Raw genomic sequence first — 23,817 nt, 5'->3', positions numbered from 1 at the left:
GTCTAAAACACCAAAAGCAATGGCAACAAAAGCCACAATTGACAAATGGGATCTAATTAAGCTAAAGAGCTTCTGCATGGCAAAATAAACTACCATCAGAGTGAAGAGGCAACCTACAGAATGGGAGAAAATTTTTACAATCTACCCATCTGACAAAGGGCTAATATCCAGAATCTGCAAAGAACTTAAACAAATTTACAAGAAAAAAACAAACAACCCCATCAAGTGGGCGAAGGACATGAACAGACACTTCTCAAAAGAAGACATTTATGCAGCCAAAAGACACATGCAAAAATGCTCATCATCACTGGCCATCTGAGAAATGCAAATCAAAACCACAATGAGATACCATCTCACACCAGTTAGAATGGTGATCACTCAAAAGTCAGGAAACAACAGGTGCTGGAGAGGATGTGGAGAAATAGGAACACTTTTACACTGTTGGTGGGACTGGAAACTAGTTCAACCATTGTGGAAGATAGTGTGGCAATTCCTCAAGGATCTAGAACCAGAAATACCATTTGACCCAGCCATCCCATTACTGGGTATATAACCAAAGGATTATAAATCATGCTGCTATAAAGACACATGCACATGTATGTTTATTGCAGCACTATTCACAATAGCAAAGACTTGGAACCAACCCAAATGTCCATCATTGATAGACTGGATTAAGAAAATGTGGCACATATACACCATGGAATACTATGCAGCCATGAAAAAGGATGAGTTCATGTCCTTTGCAGGGACATGGATGAAGCTGGAAACCATCATTCTCAGCAAACTATCACAAGGGCAGAAAACCAAACACCGCATGTTCTCACTCGTAGGTGGGAATTGATCAATGAGAACACTTGGACACAGGGTGGGGAACATCACACACTGGGGCCTGTCATCGGGTCGGGGGGAGGGGAGAGGGATAGCATTAGGAGATATACCTAATGTAAATGACGAGTTAATGGGTGCAGGACACCAACATGGCACATGTATACATAAGTAACACACCTGCACATTGTGCACATGTACCCTAGAACTTAAAGTATAATAAAAAAAAGCGATGTATAACATGAAAAAAATAAATAAAAGTAAAGTTTTTTAATTAAAAAAAAAGACAGGAATTATTTCTTTGATAAAACCACCAAAAAAAAGTTCTATTCACTTATTTCACATCAAAAAAGAATTTGAATGTTAGACCAAGTAATATGTTAATGTCTTGTGACTGTTAACACCTTATTTAACACCTTTATCTCTCTAAATTAATGATACTTGGTGCGAATATTTATTCCAACAAAAGTAGGCCATCTTAGATTATATTTTCCTCACAGATGGTTGAGCTCTTCTCACACCCTCTGTAGCCTTAATATATAGACTGTAAAGTATATTGTCATTTAAAAAAAAAGTGAAAAGGATATTTATATCAGGCTAATCAATTTGAATTTTGGGAAATGAACACACCAATTACACGTATTTTCCAAATCTCATGTGCACAAGGGACTATGAATCATGTACGTTATTAAAGTGCAAGGCACATTACTATTGAATTTTTTCTGAATTCATATTACATTATTATTAGTAGTGTCAGGAGATACTATTTAATTCAGAAAAAACACCCTGGCCAACATGGTGAAACTCCATCTCTACTAAAAATACAAAAATTAGCCTGGCGTGGTAGCGCATGCTTGTAATCCCAGCTACTTGGGAGGCTGAGGCACGAGAATAGCTTGAACTGATAACGCGGAGGTTGCAGTGAGCCAAGATCACGCTACTGCACTCCAGCCTGGGCAACAAGAGTGAGTCTCTGTCTCAAAAAAAAAAAAAAAAAAAAAAAAAAAAAGACAAGATATACCTTAACAGACTTTTTTTAAAAATCTTGTGACTTTACTAGCTTAGAAAATAATTGATATCATAATTGAAGCATAATTTTATTTTAAAAAAAATACATTTTGACTCTGTCCTCACCTCTCTTTCCACATCACCTTAGTGAATGGTGAGCAGAAAAGGTGTTTGCTAAAAATAGAGTTCACAGTCAGATATGTAGTAAACTTAAACATTTGCAATATGTAAAGAATCCTCAAAACTCAATAATGAGAAAACATACAAACAACCCAATTCAAAATGAGAAAAGATTTGAACAGATACTTCAACAAAGAATATAGATGGCAGATAAGCACAGGAAAAGATGTTCATCATTAGTCGTTAGGGAAATGCAAATTAATGCCACAATGAGATACCTGTAAACGTGTATTACAGTGGCTAAAATCAAAAAGACTGACCATACCAAGTGTTGACAAAGATATAGAAAAATGGAGGCCAGGTGTGGTTGCTCACACCTGTAATCCCAGCACTTTGAGAGGCTGAGGTGGGCAGATCACAAGGTCAGGAGATCGAGACCAGCCTGGCCAATATGGTGAAACTCCATCCCTACTAAATATATAAAAATTAGCCGGGCATGGTGGCAGGCGCCTGTAGTCCCAGCTACTCAGGAGGCTGAGGCAGGAGAATTGCTTGAACCCAGGAGGCAGAAGTTGCAGTGAGCTGAGATCATGCCACTGCACTCCAGCCTGGGTGACAGAGCAAGACTCCATCTCAAAAAAAAAAACAATGGAAACTCATACACTGTTAGTAGGAATGTAAAATGGTATAACCACTTTGGAAAACAGTTTGGCAGTTTCTTAAAAGTTAAACATACTCCTATCATATAGCCCAGCCATTCTACTCCTTAGTATTTACCTAAGAAAAATGAAACACGTCTTCATACAAAGACATTAATGTTCATAGCAACTTTATGTGTAATAGCCAAAAAATGGAAACAACTCAGGGTCCATCAGCAGGTGAAAAGATAAATTATGGTACATGCATACAATGGAATACCACTCAGCGTTAAAAAGGAATGAACTGTTGATACATGCAACAACATGGATAGATTCAAAATCATTATGCTATATGAAAGAAGCTGGACAATAATGAGCACATACTATATGGTTCAATTTATATAAAAGTCTAGAAAATGCAAACTAAGTGACAGAAAGTAGATCAGTGGCTGACTGGGGATGGGGATGGGGGCTACAAAAGGGCATGAAGATACTTTTGAGCATGATGGATGTGTTTATTATCTTGATCATGGTAATGGTTTTATGGTTGTAAATATATGTCAAAACTTATCAAATTGTACATTTTAAACATGTGCAGCTTATTGTATGTAATTATACCTCAGTAAAGCTTTTTGGAGAAAATAAAAAATATATATATTCGGAGTCTCTCTTTCACCCTTTTTATTATTTCCAACTGGTTTCATCCACCATCATCTTTCACCTGGATTACTGCAAAAGCCTCCTAACCAGTCTTCCCGCTTTTTTTTTTTTTTAAACCCTCGTCTCCTTCCAATCTATTCTCGGCAAAACCACTAATGTTTATGTAAAGTTGAGGGTTGAAGGCCGGGCGTGGTGGCTCACGCCTGTAATCCGAGCATTTTGGGAGGCCAAGGCAGGCAGATCACGAGGCCAAGAGATCAAGACCATCCTGCCCAACATGGTGAAACCCCGTCTCTACTAAAAATACAAAAATTAGCTGGGCGTGGTGGTGCGCGCCTGTAGTCCCAGCTACTCGGGAGGCTGAGGCAGGAGATTTGCTTGAACCTGGGAGGCAGAGGTTGCGGTGAGCCGAGATTGGGCCACTGCATTCCAGCCTGGCGACAGAGCAAGACTCCATCTCAAAAAAAAAAAAAAAAAAGTTGAGGGTTGAAAATTTACCTATTAGTTCTGTAATTGCTCTGGCTTGGACATCTTGTACTATGTTGAATAAAAGTGAGGGAAAACAAGAAAAATTACCTATTGAATACAGTGTTCACTATTTGAATGATGGGCACACTAGAAGCCAAACCTCACCGTTATGCAATATAACCATATATCAAACCTGCATATGTAACCCCAGAATCTATAAAAATAAAGTCAGATCATGTCACTCTAGCTCAAGACTCTCTACTGGCTTCCTCTCCTACTCAGAATAAAAGCCAAAGGCCTGCATGGCCTACCCCAGCCTTGTCATCTCTCTGATCTGATCCACTATTCTCCTTGACCCCTTCACATCACTTCACACACATTGGTCTCCTGGCTACTTCTTGAAAATTCCAAACATACTCCCTCCCTTGGGCCTTTGCATTGGTTATTTTCTCTGCCTAGACCACTCCCTCACCTCTTCTAAATGTCACTTTCTCAATTGGGCCTACTCTGACCACCCAATTTGTTTTTGTTTTTGTTTTTTAGAAATGGGTTCATGCTCTGTTGCCCAGGCTGTAGTGCAGTTGCAGTCATGGCTCACTGCAGCCCTGACCTCATGGGTTGAAGCAATCCTCAGCCTCCTAAGTAGCTGGGATTACAGGTGCATGCCACCACACCTGGCTAATTTTTTAATTTTTTCATAGAGACAGGTTCTTGCTAGATCTTGAACTCCTGGCCTCAAGTGATCCTCCCATCTCAGCCTCCCAAAGTGCTGGGATTACAGGTATGAGCCACCACACCCAGCCAGCCACCCTATTTTAAATATCAAGGTACCCAATCCCTCTTACCTGCTTTACTTTTTTGCCTTATTCCGTAGTACTTTTGACATACTCCACAATTTACCTCTTTTGTGTTTTCTCATCTTCTTGCACTAGAATATGATCTACATGAGGGCTGGAATCTTTGTTGGTTTTCCTTATGTATGCCAAATGCACAGGACAATGCCTGGCATATAATCAGCTCTTGGAATATTTATGAAATTAATGAGTACTTACAGCATATGAATCCTCAAGATACATTGGCAAATTAGAGTAGGACCAAAGTGGGGAGAAGAGTAAGAAGAGGTTTAAAATACACATGAGGGGCCAGGCACAGTGGCTCACACCTGTAATCCCAGCACTTTGGGAGGCCAAGGTGGGAGTACCCCGTGTGAGTCCAGGAGTTCAAGACCAGCCTGGGCAACATGGCAAAACCCCATCTCTGCAAAAAATGCAAAACTTAGCCAGGCATGGTGGCACTTGCCTGTAGTCCCAGCTACTCGGGAGGCTGAGATGGGACGATTGCCTGAGCCAGGGAGGTCAAGGCTGTGGTGAGCCAGGATCTCACCACTGCACTCCAGCCTGGGCGACAGAATGAGACCCTGTCTCTAAAAATATATAAATAAATAATGGGGGGTTCATTTATTTTTGAGACAGGGTCTTACGCTGTCACCTAAGCTTCAGTACAATGGTGAGATCCTAGCTCACCACAGCCTCAACCTCCCAGGCCCCAACAATCTTCCTGCCTCAGCCTCCCAAAGTACTGGGATTACAGGTGTGAGCCACCACATCTGGCTTGCAGTGAGCTATGATCAGCCCACTACACTCTAGCCTGGGCAACAGAGGAAGACCCTGTCTCAAAAAAAAAAAAAAAGTGTGTCCTAATTAGAAGAGTCTGTAATTGTTATAGTCCATGACAATGTAGAATGCTGAATCAGTTGTGGAACTGATTTTTCAAATGCTTGTTTTACCTGGCAAATCATGTCAAAGGTAACTTGAGGCCAGGCACAGTGGCTCACGCCTGTAAATCCCAGCACTCTGGGAGGCCAAGGCGGAAGGATTGCTTGAGCTCAGGAGTTTGAGACCAACCTGGGCAACATAGCAATACTCCTTCTCTATTAAAAAAAAAAATTAGCCAGGCCGGTGCACTTATATCCCAGCTACTCAGGAGGCTGAGGTGGGAGGATCACTTTGAGCCCAGGGGTTTGAGGCTGCAGTGAGGTATGATTGTGCCACTGCACTCCAACCTGGGCGACAGAGTGAAACCCTGTCTCAAAAAAAAAAAAGTAACAACGCCTTTATAATAATTACGATTTGTTATTTTAGCCACATAGCCATATATATGAAATTTATGTGACCTATTATTTCAGCCCTTTATTGCTGAAAATGAAATATTATTTTATTACTATCAGTTTAACCTTAATGTCCCTCATTTCAGATTGCTTACCAGTATCATGGAACAAAATCTCAAATCTAAAATTCAATCTGAGTTTTATATTTAAGAATTTTAGCTTTATTATTTGTTTTAGATTAAGCTTCTGCACTTTTTTAAACGGTTATATGTGTTCATTATCTTTCATGTTACATAGGAGCGGGATCGTTATGCCTACAAGATTCATCTTCCAGAAACAGTAGAGCAGCTGAGGAAATTCAATGCAAGGAGGAAACTAAAGGTAAATTAAACAAATCAGCAAAAAAGCCAAACAGATATAATTAATGATCATGTTTTTATTCTATTTTGGTGCCCATAAATATGTACTAATGCTGGCCATTGTTTTTGTTATAGCCAAATTCTCATTTCCAAAAATTACCACCACTTCAATAAGATTTTGGCTTTTTAAATTATTTAAGGTAGTGTATCAGTATGAGTCTGAACAATAAATTATAATAGAAGATTAGTTATATTTTAGATTTGTCTTAAATTTATAGCAGAGATATATTATTATCCATTATTATTGAATATGAATGTAGACCATGGTTTTTCAAACTTAAATATTTTGACAAATGTATGTTTAGTTCAATGGAAATAACTTTGAATTAGAATTGGAATTAGGGGCCGGGTGTGGTGACTTATGCCTGTAATCCCAGCACTTTGGGAGGCCGAGGCGGGCAGATTGCCTGAGGTCAGGAGTTCGAGACCAGCCTGGCTAACATGGTGAAACCCCGTCTCTACTAAAAATACAAAAATTAGCCAGGCGTGGTGGCAGGCACCTATAATCCCAGCTACTTGGGAGATTGAGGCAGGAGAATCGCTTGAACTTGGGAGGTGGAGGTTGCAGTGAGCCGAGATCACACCATTGCACTCCAGCTTAGGCGACAAGAGCAAGACTTCATCTCAAAAAAAAAAAAAAAAAATTGGAACTAGGAGTGAACAACTATCAGAAAGCAGTAAATAAAATCTTACACTACCTTGATCTACTAGAAAGTATTTTCAGCTCAGATCACTTTTCTCACCTTCTTTATTCTTCCTGGGTGTCTTTCACCCTCTTACTACTCTCCCTATCCTCTACTTCACCAAAAAAAAAAAAAAAAAAAAAAAAAAAAAAAAACTGGTAATCACCCCATAGGGGGAGTCCATTTGACTTTAAAAGGTTCTGAAAAGCCGGGCGCGGTGGCTCACGCTTGTAATCCCAGCACTTTGGGAGGCCGAGGCGGGCGGATCACGGATCGAGACCACGGTGAAACCCCGTCTCTACTAAAAATACAAAAAAATTAGCCGGGCGTGGTGGCGGGCGCCTGTAGTCCCAGCTACTCGGAGAGGCTGAGGCAGGAGAGTGGCGTGAACCAGGGAGGCGGAGCTTGCAGTGAGCCGAGATTGCGCCACTGCACTCCAGCCTGGGAGACACAGTGAGACTCCGTCTCAAAAAAAAAAAAAAGGTTCTGAAAAAGACCAAACATAAAATAATGGAATCTTTTCAGCACTGAGAGAAAATGCTGAGAGAGCATCCCCCACCCAACTCTCCAGAGTAACAAAGGGAAATTGATTATCTTAACTTCTTAAAATTAATTTATGTTTGACTTACTTTCGATACTGAAAAATGTTAACTGTTCTCTAAGTGGTTGATTAGATAGTAGTCTTCCTTAGTCACATGACTCCTGCCAACTATAAAACTTTTATTCTTAAGTATTTTCAGATATGCCATAAATTCTAATAATACCATTTTATTTTTCAACCCCTGAAATTAGTGAATTATTATGTATAACTCTAGACTTATAAAAACATTTATATGAATTTTGAGGAAACTATTAGGCCACAATATTATCCTATAGACCTGAAACTTTTAACATGGTACCCACTAGCCACATGCAGCTATTTACATTTAAATTAATTAAAATTAAATGAAATTAAAAGGTCAGTTTCCCAGTCACACTAGCACATTTCAAGTGCTCAATAACCACATTTGGCTAGTGGCTACTATATTAGACAGCACAGATGTAGCTTGGGACATTTCCATCATTACAGAAGGGTCTGTTCAACCATGCTACTATAGAACAATGGAAATATTAACATATCATTGTTGGTGTTAATTATTCCCATTTTAGCCTTTCTTCTCACTGATTTTGCAGTCAAAAGTTCAAAGTGACTCTTCTCTATTTGCTTTAAAAATCCTTGGCCAAAATAATTATTAATGATAAGCCATTATTGAGATGGTACCCAAAGAAGTTTCCCAAAACTTTTATTCTTTTTGCCTTGATATCCACCTAAACCTGTGTAGCCTACAAATAAAAAACTCTTTTATTATCCAAAGTGAAATTTGGTCAACTGTTTTTGAAGTTAGTTTCCTCCCCAAAGAAACTGTTATTATACTTTTTTGTCAACTCTTCTATAAATCCTTCTAAACCTAATGCTGCTTTGGCCTCATGTGACATTATACTGTATGGGGTTGAACCTTTCATTGCCCAAATACAGACATTTCACCAGAGAGTTTGGGCTTGCCCCATCACAAGAAACACATGCTGTACTTCTCCCAGGGCCACAGAATCAGACTTGGGCCTAAAATAGCCAAAGTGGTGACTAAGATTCATTTGGACAGGGCCAAGCTGTCAAAACAGAGAGGGGTCATGTGGATTTACCACATCCCTTTGCAGGGCTATTTAAAGTTTTAAGACCCACCAAACAACCTAGAACTGGGAACATCAGCAGGATCATTAGTGAATGTGTTTGGCTTCTGTTAAGGCTGTATTCTTTTGAGTAGTTCAGCCACCTTGTTAAAACATGTTACACCTACCATCCTCAAGGAACTAATTCCCATTCTGCCTCTTCAGTGGACTTCTAGAACAGAGATTGCAACTTCCTTGGCTTTCAGAGTCCACCACACACTTTATATTCACACAACTAGGTGCTCATCCTACCCAGACACTATTCTTAACCTCCTCAGTGGTGGGTGACAGTTTAATTTGTAATGACTCCCTTGGAAGTGATTAAAAGGGAGTTCACAGAAAGCAGTAGAAAATTACTTTTATGGCCAGGCACAGTGGCTCGCACCTGTAATCCTAGTACTTTTGGAGGCCAAAGCGGGCAAATCGCTTGAGCTCAGGAGTTCAAGACCAGCCTGGGCAACATGGTGAAACCCCGTCTCTATAAAATATACAAAAATTAACCAGGTGTGGTGGCTATGCATGCCTGTAATCCCAGCTATTGGGGGCCTGAGGCAAGAGGATCACTTGAGCCTGGGAGGCGGAGGTTGCAGTGAGCCAAGATCGCGCCACTGCACTCCAGCCTGGGTGACAAAGTGAGACCTTGTCTCAAAAAAAAAAAAAAAAGAAAGAAAGAAAGAAAATTACTTTGGTAACTTAGTCATGATGGAATGATGATGGAAAATGTATTTTCCCCATTTTGTTTACCACATGTTTCATGTGTCGAGTTTTTTCCTCCTAATTCATACTAAGCTCTGGAATTGTAATACTTCAGTAAAAAAAGAAAAGAATCCTCTAGATAACAATACTTTAATAAACTACATAGTTCTGAGCACAGAACTGAATATGAGGATCATATTTTCTCAAACTGAATATTAGGATACATGAGACAGACTGCATGATCTCCAGGCTGTGTGGAAAATCTGTGCTCTGTGGTCTGGGGCTCTTGAGGGGGCACACCTGTACTCTAACCCTGGCTGTCATCTACTGAAGGAGGTACTGAGGAAAGTGGTAACTGTGGGTATCTGAGGATGTCTGTCCAGAGAAGAGCCTCAGGAGGGGATGTATTCTGAAGTCATCCCTATTGCTTCTTCAATTATTTCTACCCCTAGAAAGCAAATTCCCCACAGTAAAGTATGTTGAAGAAATTTTATACAAATAGAAGCAATATTCTATGTTTGGGTAAGTTTATTGCAGTCCATTTAAGAAATGGTGAGTTAAGTCCACGTGATTCAGTTAAGAGGATAAAATCATTTATTTCCTATATATACAGAAAGCAAGGATTTCTAATAACTTTCTACAATTTTTCTTTATTTTTTTTTTTTTTTGAGACAGAGTCTTACTCCGTCACCCAGGCTAGAGTGCAGTGGCACAATCTCGGCTCACTGCAGCCTCCGCCTCCCAGGTTCAAGCGATTATCCTGCCTCAGCCTCCCAAGTAGCTGGGACTACAGGCACCACCACATCCAGCTAATTTTTGTATTTTTAGTAGAGACGGGATTTCACCATGTTGGCCAGGCTGGCTTTGTACTCCTGACCTCAAGTGATCCGCCCGCCTCGGCCTCCCAAAGTGCTGGGATTACAGGCATAAGCCACCGCTCCCGGCCTTTATTAATTTTGCAAATTGCAAAAGTACTCTCCAACTTACTGATTGGTCACTTGTGTTCCTGAACTGTGCATAACTACGAAAGGTTTGTTTAGGAGTGCCATTTTCTAGTACTGTATAAAGCTGTACTATCCAATACAGTAGTAAATAGCCATATGTAACTATTTATATTTCAATTTTAACAAATTAATATTAAATAAAATGTAAAATTTGGTTGCTCCGTTGCGCTAGCACCTTTCAAATGCTCAATACCACGTGTGGCTGATGGCTACTGTATTAGACAGTACAGGTTTAGAAAATTTCCTTCATCACAGATAGTTCTATTGTACGGTATTGCTATGGAGTCTTGGTACCTGCAGAGTAATGCTTATACCTAAGCAGCACTTTTTGATAGGTCAACCAGGAAGCTATAATAGATACTTTTTGGCAATCTTCTTTCTGTTAGTTCAACAAAAACTAACTTAAAGATTTATCAAAGACCTTTGTACCTTAATGAAACCCAGCATTTACATACAGTCCTCTCTGTAGTAAGGGTTTGTACAAAGGCAGTAAATTGAGATAGCAGTCGTTGTGGGCTTCAGCTAATCAGAGCATTAAAGCTGGTATCCAAAAGGTAACCTTTGAGCCTGAGCAACATAAGGAGACCCCGGCTCTACAAAAATAAAAAATTTGCTGGGTGTGGTTGCACACGCCTGTGGTCCCAGCTACTTGGAAGGCTGAGGTGGGAGGATCACTTGAGCCTGGAAGGTCAAGGCTGCAGTGAGCTGTGATCACACCACTGCACTCCAGCCTGAGTGACAGAGTAAGACTCTGTCTCAAAAATAAGTGGGGTGGGGACCTTAATTCTAAAAACTGAAAGCTGTTATTCTGGTATGAGCAGTTCCGCAAATATTCGGGTATGAACAGTTCCACAAATAATAAGTGAAGTGATTTTGATCTTACATATTGATTTTACAAATCAATTAATTTGTGATTTTTTTTTAAGAAATACATATATAGGCCAGGCACGGTGGCTCACACCTATAATCCCAGCACTTTGAGAGGCTGAAGCGGGCGGATCACCTGAGGTCAGGAGTTCGAGACCAGCCTGACCAACATGGAGAAACGCCATTTCTACTAAAAAAAATACAAAATTAGCCGGGCATGGTGGCACATGTTTGTAATCCCAGCTACTCGGGAGGCTGAGGCAGGATAATTGCTTGAACCTGGGAGGCGGAGGTTGCAGTGAGCCGAGGTTGCACCATTGCACTCCAGCCTGGGCAACAAGAGCGAAATTCTATCTCAAAAAAAAAAAAAAAGAAAGAAAAGAAACACATATATAGATATATGTTGTTTTTTCTTTTTTAATTGAGACAGGGTCTCACCCTGTTCCCCAGGCTGGTCTCAAACTCCTGGACTGAAGCAATCCTCCCACCTTGGCCTCCCAAAGTGCTGGGATTACAAGTGTGAGCCACCATGTCCAACCAGTTTATGATTCTGAAATGTAGAATTTATTACTTCCTGTTGGGCAATAGATTTTGAAAATTATGTACATTTAAGACCATCTTTATAAAATACTTTTACATAGACCCAAAAGAATTTCTAAGATATCTATTCCATGTAATTACTCTTAAGTATAGCTATATCTAGTACACTTACAAGTCTCATTTTTCATTTTCGCTAGAGAAAATACCGCAGCCTCTTTTAGTCATATATCCTGACTGAATATTATGAAATTAAAGGTTTTAGACCTGTGTTTAGGTTATGTTTGAGTATTATATATGTATAGGCTATGCAGACTAAACTGAATGATAACTTTGGTTTTATCTATATGGAGACATATCAAAAGTTCTGATTTAATTAATCATCTCACCTAATTATCATCTAGGACCTAATTATTAAGTATAATCAACCCAAATTCTTTAACATCTCTACCTTGAAATGATTTTCTTGACTTTTGGTCATCTCTGTTCAGCCTCAACCTCTCCAAATTCTCCACCCTTTTTAGGGCTTTTGAGTTCAGTCGTCTGAATTCTAATAGGATGATTATCTTTCAAATTTCTTTGTCACACTCTATTGGTATGTTCTGGTGATACACTTTCTCCCCTCAGTATATTCCCTGTTCACTCAGGAATATGACTATGTATTACCTTGTTATTTAGGTACAAAGCCAATTATTCTATATCTGATACTTGTATATTTTGTATTTAGATGTTTTAAAATGTACCCTCCTGCCATGACTGTGTATTACCTTGTTATTTAGGTACAAAACCAATTATTTTATATCCAATACTTGTGTATTTTGTATTTAGGGTTTAAAAATGTACCCTTCTGCCATTGTGCCTATCAAACTTCATAATGCATGTTTCTGAGCTCAGGAAATACCAAAAAGGGAGTATTCGGTTTTTGGCTTTTGTCTTCAAGTCAGCAATACATCTTTGTTCAGCTCTTGTGTTCCTCAATAACTTTGTTCCCTCCTTAAGCACATTCAGTAGTTAAACTTAGCAGAAATCTGACCTAACCATTTTCTTGTTTTCCACTTCTTTAAATGCCACACAGAATCATCTAGCCAGAAGCATTCCATTTTGATGTTTGATATATTGACATTTCAAGAAAACTATAATTATGATTAAGAATTCTTTCTAGTTCTTAACTACAAATTAAAAACTTGTGGTGCTCTTTTTCTCTGAATTTATAATCTGCCTTCTCCTTTCTAGGTTAATTTGCTTGATAGAAAATTACAACTTTAATATTATTTATCTTAACAGATTGTGAATAGTCTAATTAACTCAAAAGTATTATGTTTCACCCTTAAAAGATACTAAATTATACCTTCTAAATTAAAGCAGGTAGAAAACTTCTTTGTCAAGGGTTTAATAAACCAGAAAGTTTGAAGAACTACTTCTATAAAATCTGATTTTTTAATTGTTGTATTACATTATTGCTATCGATGAGCAATATTACATTAGCAATCAATAGCAATAATGTAATACAGGGGTTGGCAAACTATGACCTGGGGATCAAATCCAACCCACTGCCTATTCTTGTATATAAAGTTTTATTAGAACATAGCAAAGTACATTAATTTGCATATTGTCTATGGCTGCTTTCACACTACAGTGGTAGAACTGAGTAGTTGCAAAAGAGACCATATGACCTTTAGAGCCTAAAATACTTACTGTCTGATTATTTACAGAAAAAAAATTGCTGACCCCTAGTACAGTAGAAATCCTTGAACTGGGGAGAGTAGTCATTAGATGTCAATTATGTCTACTCTTCATTATGTCTCTAAGTTGATAGAGACCTTAACAGGTTGCTAAGCCTCTCTGGACCTCAGTTTTCTCATCTGCAAAATGAGTCCCTTAGAATGAATAATCTCTAAGGTTGATTCTCAAACTAATAAAATTCTATGAATCCATGATCTATTTCAGAATGATGTTGCTGTTTTACATAATGGCTTGCATTGAATATTTAAACCACCTATAGTCACTGGGTTCAGACAACTAAGTATTAGGTGGGGCACCATGGCTTACACCTGTAATCGCAGCACTTTGGGAGGCTGAGGCCGTAAGAGTGCTTGAGCCCCAGAGTTTGAGACCAGCCTGGGCAATATAGTGAGACTCAGTTTCTATTATTTAAAAAAAAAAAAAAACTACGTAAACAAAACTGCTAGTCATAAGACAGATAAATTTAAAGCATACTACTATTGTTTCAAAAGCATTTACATCTCAGGGCTCTTTTAGATAGTGTTTTCCTAGTAGTATAGGTATTTATTATAGATCTTTGACTATAGTAGCAAGAACAGGCCTTGAAGCCTATAACTAACATCTTAAGAAATACAGTTGTACTTCATTTGGAAATAAAAATAAAGCATCTCTAAAAGCCTAGTTTCCGTGTGTGGGAAACGTGATTTGATATATAAAAATTCCATTCCCACCCAGCTTTTAGGAAACATGTATAATACGTAAAGTAAAATAAGTTTTTATAAAAAGAAGAGCTCAACATTCACTACTGTTTTTTCAACATGGTAGCTATAATTCTGCATAAGAACCTTTCATGCATAACTTTAGACTTTTGGAAATCTCAAAAGTTACCTGGAATGTTAACATCAATATCACTTCTCTCTTTTTGCTCTTCCCTTTCTACAGTAAGTAAACTTTGTGGAAATATATTTTATTAATGTTTTCTGACCAGGCGCAGTGGCTCACACCTGTAATCCCAGCACTTTGGGAGGCCGACGTGGGTGGATCGCTTGAGCACAGGAGTTCAGGACCAGCCTGGGCAACATGGTGAAACTCCATCTCTACAAAAAAATACAAAAGTTAGCCAGGCGTGGTGGCACATGCCTGTAGTCCCAGCTACTTGGGAGGCTGAGATGGGAGGATCACTTGAGCCTGAGAGGTTGAGACTGCAGAGAGCCGAGATTGTGTCATTGCACTCCAGCCTGGGCAACAGAGCGAGACCCTGTCTCAAAAAAAAAAATAATGTTCTCATATTAGCAGATACCTAAACACAAACAAGTTTTATCTTTCCAGAAAAATTCAAGAGTTAATATTTAAAATTTAGACTTAGACTACTTAGGTGATTTGATAAACTAACTAAATGAGTGATTCTACATAGACCAGCAAAAGGCTGTGCTCATGTTCTAGATCTTTATTAGTAGAGTTAGTAATGATATGCACTTACAGAATGCTTTACAATTTGCGAAGCACTTTCGTGAATACATTATGACTTTTGCCAATCCTGTAAGATAAGTCCATTTTAATATTCTTTTTTTTTTCTTTTTTGAGACGGAGTTTCACTTTTGTTGCCCAGGCTGGAGTGCAATGGCACGATCTCGGCTCACTGCAACCTCTGCCTCCCAGGTTCAAGCAATTCTCCTGCCTCAGCCTCCCGAGTAGCTGGAATTACAGGCATGCGCCACCACACCCGGCTAATTTTTTGTATTTTTAGTAGAGACGGGGTTTCTCCATGTTGGTCAGGCTGATCTCGAACTCCCGACCTCAGGTGATCCACCCGCCTCGGCCTCCCAAAGTGCTGGGATTACAGGCATGAGCCACCGCGCCCGGCCCGTTTTCATATTCTTACTTTACAGATAAGAAAGCCTAAAGAGGTTAAATGATTTACTCCCAAATACCACGTTCTCCCTTATAAGTGGGAACTAAGCTATGGGTACACAGAGGCATGCAGAGTAGTATAATGGACACTAGAGACTCAGAATGGGGGAGGGTAGAGGGGCAAGGGATAGAAAATCACCTGTTGGGTACACTGTACACTACTCAGAAGACAGATTCACTAAAAGTCCACACTTCATTACTGTACCATTTATCCATGTAGCCAAAAACCACTTGTACCCCTAAAGCTGTTTAAATAAAAAATAAAATAAATATGATTTACTGAAGCAGTAACTCCCAACATTTTTCCACTTTACAGTCCTAAGGGACGTCATGCACTCAAATGGCAGTGATTTCCAACTAGGAATAAGGGGAGGCTATGCATATAGCTTAAAACAGTATATGTAGTTGATTCTGTTGTGTGGCCTGATGGAGAATTACTATACAAAAGTAACACATTGTCATTGTTAAAACAAAAAGAGGGAAAAAAGATTTTAAAAAGAAAAATGACTCATAATCCTATCACCCAGAGATAGTTAATGCTATTAACATTCTGGTGTATATGCAGTCTTTTATATCCATGTTAACTTTTTTACCCAAAAATGAGATTATAATATACATTGATTTTAAACCTTTTTCATGTAATTAATCACAGACATCTTTTCATTCCACTAAACACCCTTCTACAACATCATTTTATAATAACTGCAGAATATTCCATTCTGTGTTACATGTTTGAATTCAAGATGTAAGTGGTTTCATATACTTTTACAATTCCCAATTAGTATTATTCTGGTATATGCATATGTAATTTATTTCAAGGAATCTGAAATAATTTAAAAACTACCTCTCTTCTAGCCATCATCTCCTATATATTTGACTTAATGGATAATCCTTAAGATAAATAATTTGTTAAATAACTTATTTGTATTTGTGTATTTGTTTTAATAATCTATTTTTTCATCTCTTTGTTTTAGGGTGCAGTACTAGCCGCTGTGTCAAGTCACAAATTCAACTCATTCTATGGGGATCCCCCTGAAGAGTTACCAGATTTCTCCGAAGACCCTACCTCCTCAGGTAATTGGATAATTCACTTCATTTGGTATTTACATCCATTCTCTCCCATTGTGAATAAACTTTTTCTGTGCATTTAGTTAAATCCTCCAACGGATTCTAAGGAAGTTTGTCAGCAACCAAATCCTGTCTACATGTGTCTTGTTCCTTTTCATTTTAATACCAAAGCTGCTTTCTCCTGTGGCTCCAAAACCAACACTTCACTTTTTTTTTCTTTTTACCTCAGTAATACTTCTTCCCCTTTCCACACTCTAGACCCAGCATTGCACTCCATCCAATCCAACATCCTAGTCAGTCTTTTGGGATCTTTTGATTACCTTCTCTCTCAACAAAAACTTCTGATATAAGCTTTTCCCCAGGTCAGTCGTATTAGATCAGACTGTGGGCAGCACTGTTTTGAATGGAATCTTTCAGTGTAGAGCTGTCTTGTGAGTTATCTCCTGAAACAGTTACCAAGTTCTTCTCTCTATATAAAAATCTATAACACGGCCAGGCATGGTGGCTCATGCCTGTAATCCCAGCACTTTGGGAGGCCAAGGCAGGTGGATCACCTCAGGTCACGAGTTCGAGACCAGCCTGGCCAACATGGCAAAACCCCATCTCTGCAAAAATACAAAAAAAATAAAATAAAATAACCAGGCGTGCTGGCCTGCGCCTGTAGTCCCAGCTACTTGGGAGGCCGAGGCAGGAGAATCACTTGACCCAGGAGGCGGAGGTTGCAGTGATCCCAGATCATGCCACTGCACTCCAGCCTGGGCGATAATGTGAGACTCCGTCTCAAAAAAAAAAAAAAATCTGTAACACATGCATACAAGTATCCAAAGGGGAAGAACATAGAAGAGTTATTTGTTTTGATGAACTGTATATAAGTACCGCTGAAACAACCTGCCAGTGTTCACAAAATCATTTTATAAGCCAGTGCAGTGGTGTGCATGTGTAGTCATAGCTACCCAGGAGGCTGAGGCACCCGGCTCAGGAGGATCACCTGAGCTCAGGAGTTTGAGGATGCAGTGAGCTGTGATCACACCACTGCTCTCCAACCTGGACAACAAAATGAGACCTCGCCTCTTAAAAATTAAGAGATAAAAGGCCAGCCGCGGTGGCTCACGCCTGTAATCCCAGCACTTTGGGAGGCCGAGGTGGGCAGATCACAAGGTCAGGAGATCGAGACCATCTTGGCTAACACGGTGAAACCCCGTCTCTACTAAAAATACAAAAAAATTAGCCAGGCCTGGTGGTGGGCGCCTGTAGTCCCAGCTACTCAGGAGGCTGAGGCAGGAGACTGGCGTGAACCCAGCAGGCAGAGCTTGCAGTGAGCCGAGATCACGCCACTGCACTCCAGCCTGGGCAACAGAGCGAGACTCCATCTCAAAAAAAAAAAAAAAAAAAAAATTAAGAGATAAAAAAATAAAAAACCAAAACCATTTTATAAAATGCTCAGATTTCCATCTTACCAGTGTGATATTCTCAAGGATCATTTACTAAAAACCCATAGGGTCCATTTATATGTATATGTAAATGTGTGTGTATGTGTGTTCTGAATTTTTGTTTATGCATTTTTTATTTACTTAACTCCTGAATCGTGTCCTCTGGCCTCAGCTTTTTTTCTTTCTTTCATTAGAGTCACTCCATATTTGTCATCTTTGATTTTTGTACTCTTGGACTAGCTTCATCAATATTCATATGTTACCACTGGGACTGAGGCCCTGGGCCCTTCCTAGAGCCTGAGGTTTTTGTCCCCCAGTTAGCAATGTAGGAAGAATTAATGTGCTAATGCTTCTTCCCTGTTTGTACCATGACCATCTGTCAGTATTTATGCTTCTCCTCTCCTCTGTTTATACATGTGTGTGCACCTACACATTCACATACACACACACAGAATTTCTTACCAATTAGTATGTGCTTGTACCTTGTGCAAAATGACAAGATCTTGAGGTGATGGATACCCCATTTACCATGATGTGATCATTATGCCCATATCAAAATATCTCCTGTACCCCATAAGTACATACTATATACCCACAAAAATTTAGAACTTTTTTAAAATGACAAGATCAACTTTCCCATTCCAGAAGTTATACAGTTCCTCATTTTGACCTTTACCAATTAGGATGTGAATCTTCCTCTTTTGAGTGAAGGTGATTTCCAAAAACATTCAGAAATAGGAATCTTAGAGAAGATGACTTGGTCATTATCCAGAGCCCTTCCCACATGAAAGGCAGGGATCTAGTTGTGTTTATAGGTGTGGTCCCCAGTGCTTCTTATTGTTTCATGTCTGTCTTTTCTTCTACTCCATTTTGTTCCCTCCACCTGTAACTTCTTTTGTTAGCTGAAACCTCTGTCTTCTCTCCTCACACTCAGATTACAGTGGACCCTATTTAAGGGGAGTGGATCCAGTAATGGTTTGTATTGTCATACTGTGACTGTATGATATAATCACATGCTTATAATATATTTAGGATAAATCTCTTTGGGATTTTAGGTCAAGATCTCTACTACCATTTTCATCTTTAGAAATGGGGCTAAAGGCTGGGCATGGTGGCTCATGCCTGTAATCCCAACACTTTGGGATGCTGAGACGGGTGGATCACTTGAGTCCAGGGGTTCAAGACCAGCCTGGGCAACATAGCCAGACCCTGTCTCTACAAAATCAAAAAAAACTAGCCGGGCCAGGTGCGGTGGCTCACGCCTGTAATCCTAGCACTTTGGGAGGCCAAGGCGGGTGGATCGTTTGATCTCAGGAGTTTCAGAACAGCCTGGAAAACGTGACAAAACCCCATGTCTACCAAAAATACAAAAATTAACCAGGTGTGGTGGCATGTGCCTGTTTGTCCCAGCTACTTGGAAGGCTGAGATGGGAAGATTGTTTGAGCCTGGGAGGCGGAGGTTGCAGTGAGCCAAGATGGCACCACTGCATTCCAGCCTAGGTGACAGAGCCAGACCCTGTCCCCCCAACAACAACAACAACAAAATTAGGCGGGTGTGGTGGCACACACCTGTAGTTCTACCTTCTTGGGAGGCTGAGGCAAGAGGATCACTTGAGCCCAGGAGTTTGAGGCTGCAGTGAGCTATGATTTTGCCACTGTACTCCAGCCTGGACAACAGAACAAGACTCTGTCTCAAAAAAAAAAAAAGAGCCAGGCATGGTGGCCCATGCCTGTAATCCCAACAGTTTCAGAAGCCAAGGCAGGAGGATTGCTTGAGCCTAAGAGTTTGTGACCAGCCTGGGCAACATAGGGAGACCCTCTACTTTGTAAGAAGTCAAAATATTAGCCAAGCGTGGTAGCATACACCCTGTGGTCCCAGCTACTAGTGAGGCTGAGGCAGGAGGATCACTTGAGCCCAAGAGGTCAAGGCTGCAGTAAGCCGTGAGTGTATCACTGCACTCAAGTCTGGATGACAGAACAAAACCCTGTCTCAAAAAAAAGGAAAGGGGCCAGGCACAGTGGCTCATGCCTGTAATCCCAGCACTTTGGGAGGCCGAGGTGGGTGGATCACTTGAGGTCAGGAGTTCGAGACCAGCCTGGCCAACATGGTGAAACCCCCATCTCTACTAAAAATACAAAAATTAGCCAGGCGTGGTGGCCACGCACCTGTAATCCACCTGAGGCAAGAGAATTGATTGAACCCAGGACACGGAGGTTGCAATGAGCCAAGATCATGCCACTGCACTCCAGTCTGGGTGACAGAGCAAGACTCCATCTCAAAAAAAAAAAAGGAAAGGAAAATAAAAAGAGTAATACTCTATGCATTTAGGAAAATATGAATATTTAAAATAACAGTTTAAAAACTTGTCATCTAATAAGAAGTCAAACATGTTTAGGTATATTCTTTACGATGTAAAACAATTTTTCTATACATGATAATTTTCTATTTTGATTATTGAAATTCATACATTATGCATTTACTAGAATTCATTTAATCTTATGATGAACTGTGTATTGCTTGACGTGGGGCTGGGCACGGTGGTTCACTCCTGTAATCCCAATACTTTGGGAGGTGGAAGTGGGTGGATCACTTGAGGTCAGGAGTTCGAGACCATCCTGGCCAACATGGCGAAACCCCGTCTCTACTAAAAATACAAAAATTAGCTGGGCGTGATGGCATGTGCCTGTAGTCCTAGCTACCAGGAGGGTAGGGAGCCAGGGCTGAGGTAGGAGGATCACTTGAGCCCAGGAGGCAGAGGTTGCAATGAGCTGAGATTGCACCACTGTACTCCAGCCTGGGTGGTAGAGTGAGACCCCATCTCAAAAAAAAATAAAAAATAAAAATTCAAAGTCGAAATATTCTTTTCTCATATTTCAAATCAAATAATTCAGAATCAGAACCCAACATTTGATGTCTGAAATCCCAAACAGTTCCAGTGATTGTACTCATGGAACATGAGGGCTCACTTTGGGGTCGGCTGGGGGACCATGCTTCTGGTGGCTCATGTAGTGGGCCGAACTGTGGCTTGATAACCTGCTTGTTCTAAAATCATACTGTTTGTTGTTTGTCCATATGCTGCCTTCCTCCTAGGACTTCTAGCAGCAGAAAGTAGGTATCCCTTTGTTTTCCTTTAAGGTGTATCTTTTATGCAAAAGTGTTTGGCTTTGCATGGTTCGTAATCAGCTTGACTTTTTCCTTGGCTGTTTGTGTGTAGTTGTTTAAGTATTAATTTTAACACTGCCTGGTCATAAAATTAAAACTTGGATATATTGATTTTTGAGGCATTGTTGCACAAACAATATTAACTTCTCACTTCTTTCATAAGAGGAAAAAAGACAGTGTTAAAATTTCAACCGCACTTAATACTTCACATCTGAATTTCACATACGAATACATTAATTCTGGGGAAAGAGGAAAGAGTAACATTTGTTTTAGAGTTTGCTTTCAAGAAAACTTTCAGGGTAAGTGAATTTTTCTTTGACAATTACATCACCTATAAGTGGTCTTTATTGCTTCCTGTTACTGCGCCCATTTTCAGTTTATTTGGAGCTGTGAAATAAATTCTGAAATCATATCTCTTAACTTTTACCATCAGATAGAACATTTATAAGGAATAATGTAATGGCTAGATTTTAATTACAAAGGGGCATAATTTGAGTATGGGAGAAAATTAAAATGTAAGAAATGTACACACAGTTGAGTACACGTAAAACTGAGGCAATCTGAATAAGATGGGTGGATTGTATCAATGTCAGTATTCTGGTTATGATAATATACTATAGTTTTGTAAAATGTTACCAACAGGGGAACTGAGCAAAGAATACAAGGGATCTCTCTGTATTATTTCTTACAAGTGCATGTGAATCTACAATTATCTCAATAAAAATTCTAATTAAAAACATAAACCTTTACCTCAAAGATAAATGAGAAAGTCTGGGTACTAATGATTGAATTCATTTTCACATTTTCTTACATTAGTTATCTGTAGCTCAAATTGCAGCTGATTTAATATAAATCTTATAGTATATTAGTTACCTATTGTTGGGTAATGAATTACCTTAAAACAGCAGTTGTCATCTCACAGTTTCTGTGGGTCAGGAATCTGGGCGTGGCTTAGCTGTGTGCCTCTGGCTCCAGATCTCTCATGAGATTGTGGTCCAGTGCTGCTATCTCACCGGAAGGCACAACTGCAGGAGGAATCCTCTTCCAAGCTCACTCACATGGTTGTTGCCAGGCTTCAGTTCCTTACTGGCTGTGGTCCTCTTCACAGGGCTGGCTGTTCACAGCATGGCAGCTCATTTCCCAGCACGAAAGATAAAAGAGGGGGGCAAAAGTGAGAGAGAGTGCCGAAGACTGAAGACACAGTCTTTACAGCCTAATCTCATAGTGACGTCTTATCACTTCTGCGCTATTCTGTTCATTAGAAATGAGTCAGTAAGTCCAGCCTGCACTCCAGGGGAGGGGATTGATTACACAAGGGTGGAAATACCAGGAGACCAGGTTACTGGAGCCCATCTTAGAGGCTGCCCACCACGTACAAATTAATAACTGTTAAAATGTAAGATTCTTCCCATCTAGATTTAGCGTCCCTCTTTTTTTTTTTTTTTTTAATCAGCCAACCTGTCATGTTACTTGAGAATGGGCATCTTGGATGTATCAGTAGTGATTTTCCTTAGTTGTAAAGCTTTACACGAGTGGGTACTTAATAGCAGAATGTTATTAAAGTACTTTGAAAAATTTGTGCTCGAAGATGTTTCTATTTGGAAGCGTAGACTATTTTAATAATCATAATGGCATTAGAGATTATAACATCTATACGCTGACAGAATACATATGCAGAGTTTACTTCCTTTAATAAATTTCAGGGTATCTGTACCATAATCTACATATGGAGAATCTAAAGCGTGTATCACCATATGTAAGTTTTCATAACTTGAGTCGGATATGGCACAGATGCTTATGTCCAAAATACAGTTTCCATTACAAGATTCATTATTGCTTATAACTTGATTGATAACAAAGATTTTTCTTTGTGCAGTGAGAATAAAAGGTATTGAACAGGGTGTGGTGATAGAGGGAAGAGATTGGCTGCAAAGGGACAAGAGAGAACTTTTTTGAAGTGATGACAGTGTACAGTTAAATGGCGAATTTTAACTTAAAGCAGTATACCTTAGTAAGCAGATTTTTTTAAAAAAGTATTGTGCTTGCAAGGAGGGGCTTTGATTGAGTAGGTGATAATGTGTGTGTGTGTAGTAATATAATGTATTGATCACTAATATAATAGAAAACGTATTGATTACTCTTAGAAGAAGCTAGGCTAGATTCAGATTCTAGATTTGCTCAGTGATGCTGAGTTTCATAGCTATACATTGTAAATTAAGAAATACACACACATTGAGAATTTAATGTGTTATTTTGTGAAAATCTGAGAAGCAGGAATGGGATTTAATGATCTCAACTGTCATCCATCTGAAAAACCTAACTTGTGATTTTAAATAAGATGGCATACTGCCTTCCACTATTCCCTTTTAAAAACAGGAAATGTCCCTGCTTTTATCTTTATGAAGTTTTATTTATGAATAAAGTTTGTACTATTTTTTTAAAAAAGAAATATACACACAAATCTTTATTGAAACAATTACAGTGAAAACCTGGCTATATCAAAACTCATTGAATGGTACACTTAAGATTTGTGTATTTCATTCTATGTAAATTTTACCTCAGAGAAAAATAATCATTGCAATCTTTGCTGAAGTCTTTAAGGGTGAAGTGTACTAATGCTGGCCACTCTGCCATTTAATTTGAAATGAATGAAAAGTACATGAACTGATGGATAGATGGGTAGACATGTGATAAAGCAAATACAGCAAACTGTCAACATATGTAGGATCTAGGTGGTGGGCACGATTCTTTCAAACTTTCTGTATGTTTGAAGCTTTTCGTAGT

General features: G+C 39.4%; 1 protein-coding gene across 1 annotated transcript in view; it reads left to right on the top strand.

Annotated features, from left to right (window-relative positions):
* CASK (calcium/calmodulin dependent serine protein kinase) overlaps window positions 1-23,817 on the top strand; it is a 419,626-nt gene that overhangs the window by 294,477 nt on the left and 101,332 nt on the right. The window contains exons 9-11 of the mRNA XM_058441306.1: window positions 6,124-6,207; window positions 16,347-16,446; window positions 20,962-20,979. Coding sequence (XP_058297289.1) covers window positions 6,124-6,207; window positions 16,347-16,446; window positions 20,962-20,979 — 202 coding nt within the window. The remainder of the gene's footprint in view (window positions 1-6,123; window positions 6,208-16,346; window positions 16,447-20,961; window positions 20,980-23,817) is intronic.

The sequence above is a fragment of the Hylobates moloch genome, unplaced genomic scaffold (assembly GCF_009828535.3).
Source record: "Hylobates moloch isolate HMO894 unplaced genomic scaffold, HMol_V3 SCAFFOLD_7, whole genome shotgun sequence".
Taxonomy (NCBI): domain Eukaryota; kingdom Metazoa; phylum Chordata; class Mammalia; order Primates; family Hylobatidae; genus Hylobates; species Hylobates moloch.
The sequence above is the reverse complement of the archived record's forward strand: the minus strand, read 5'-3'. Positions and strand labels throughout refer to the sequence as shown.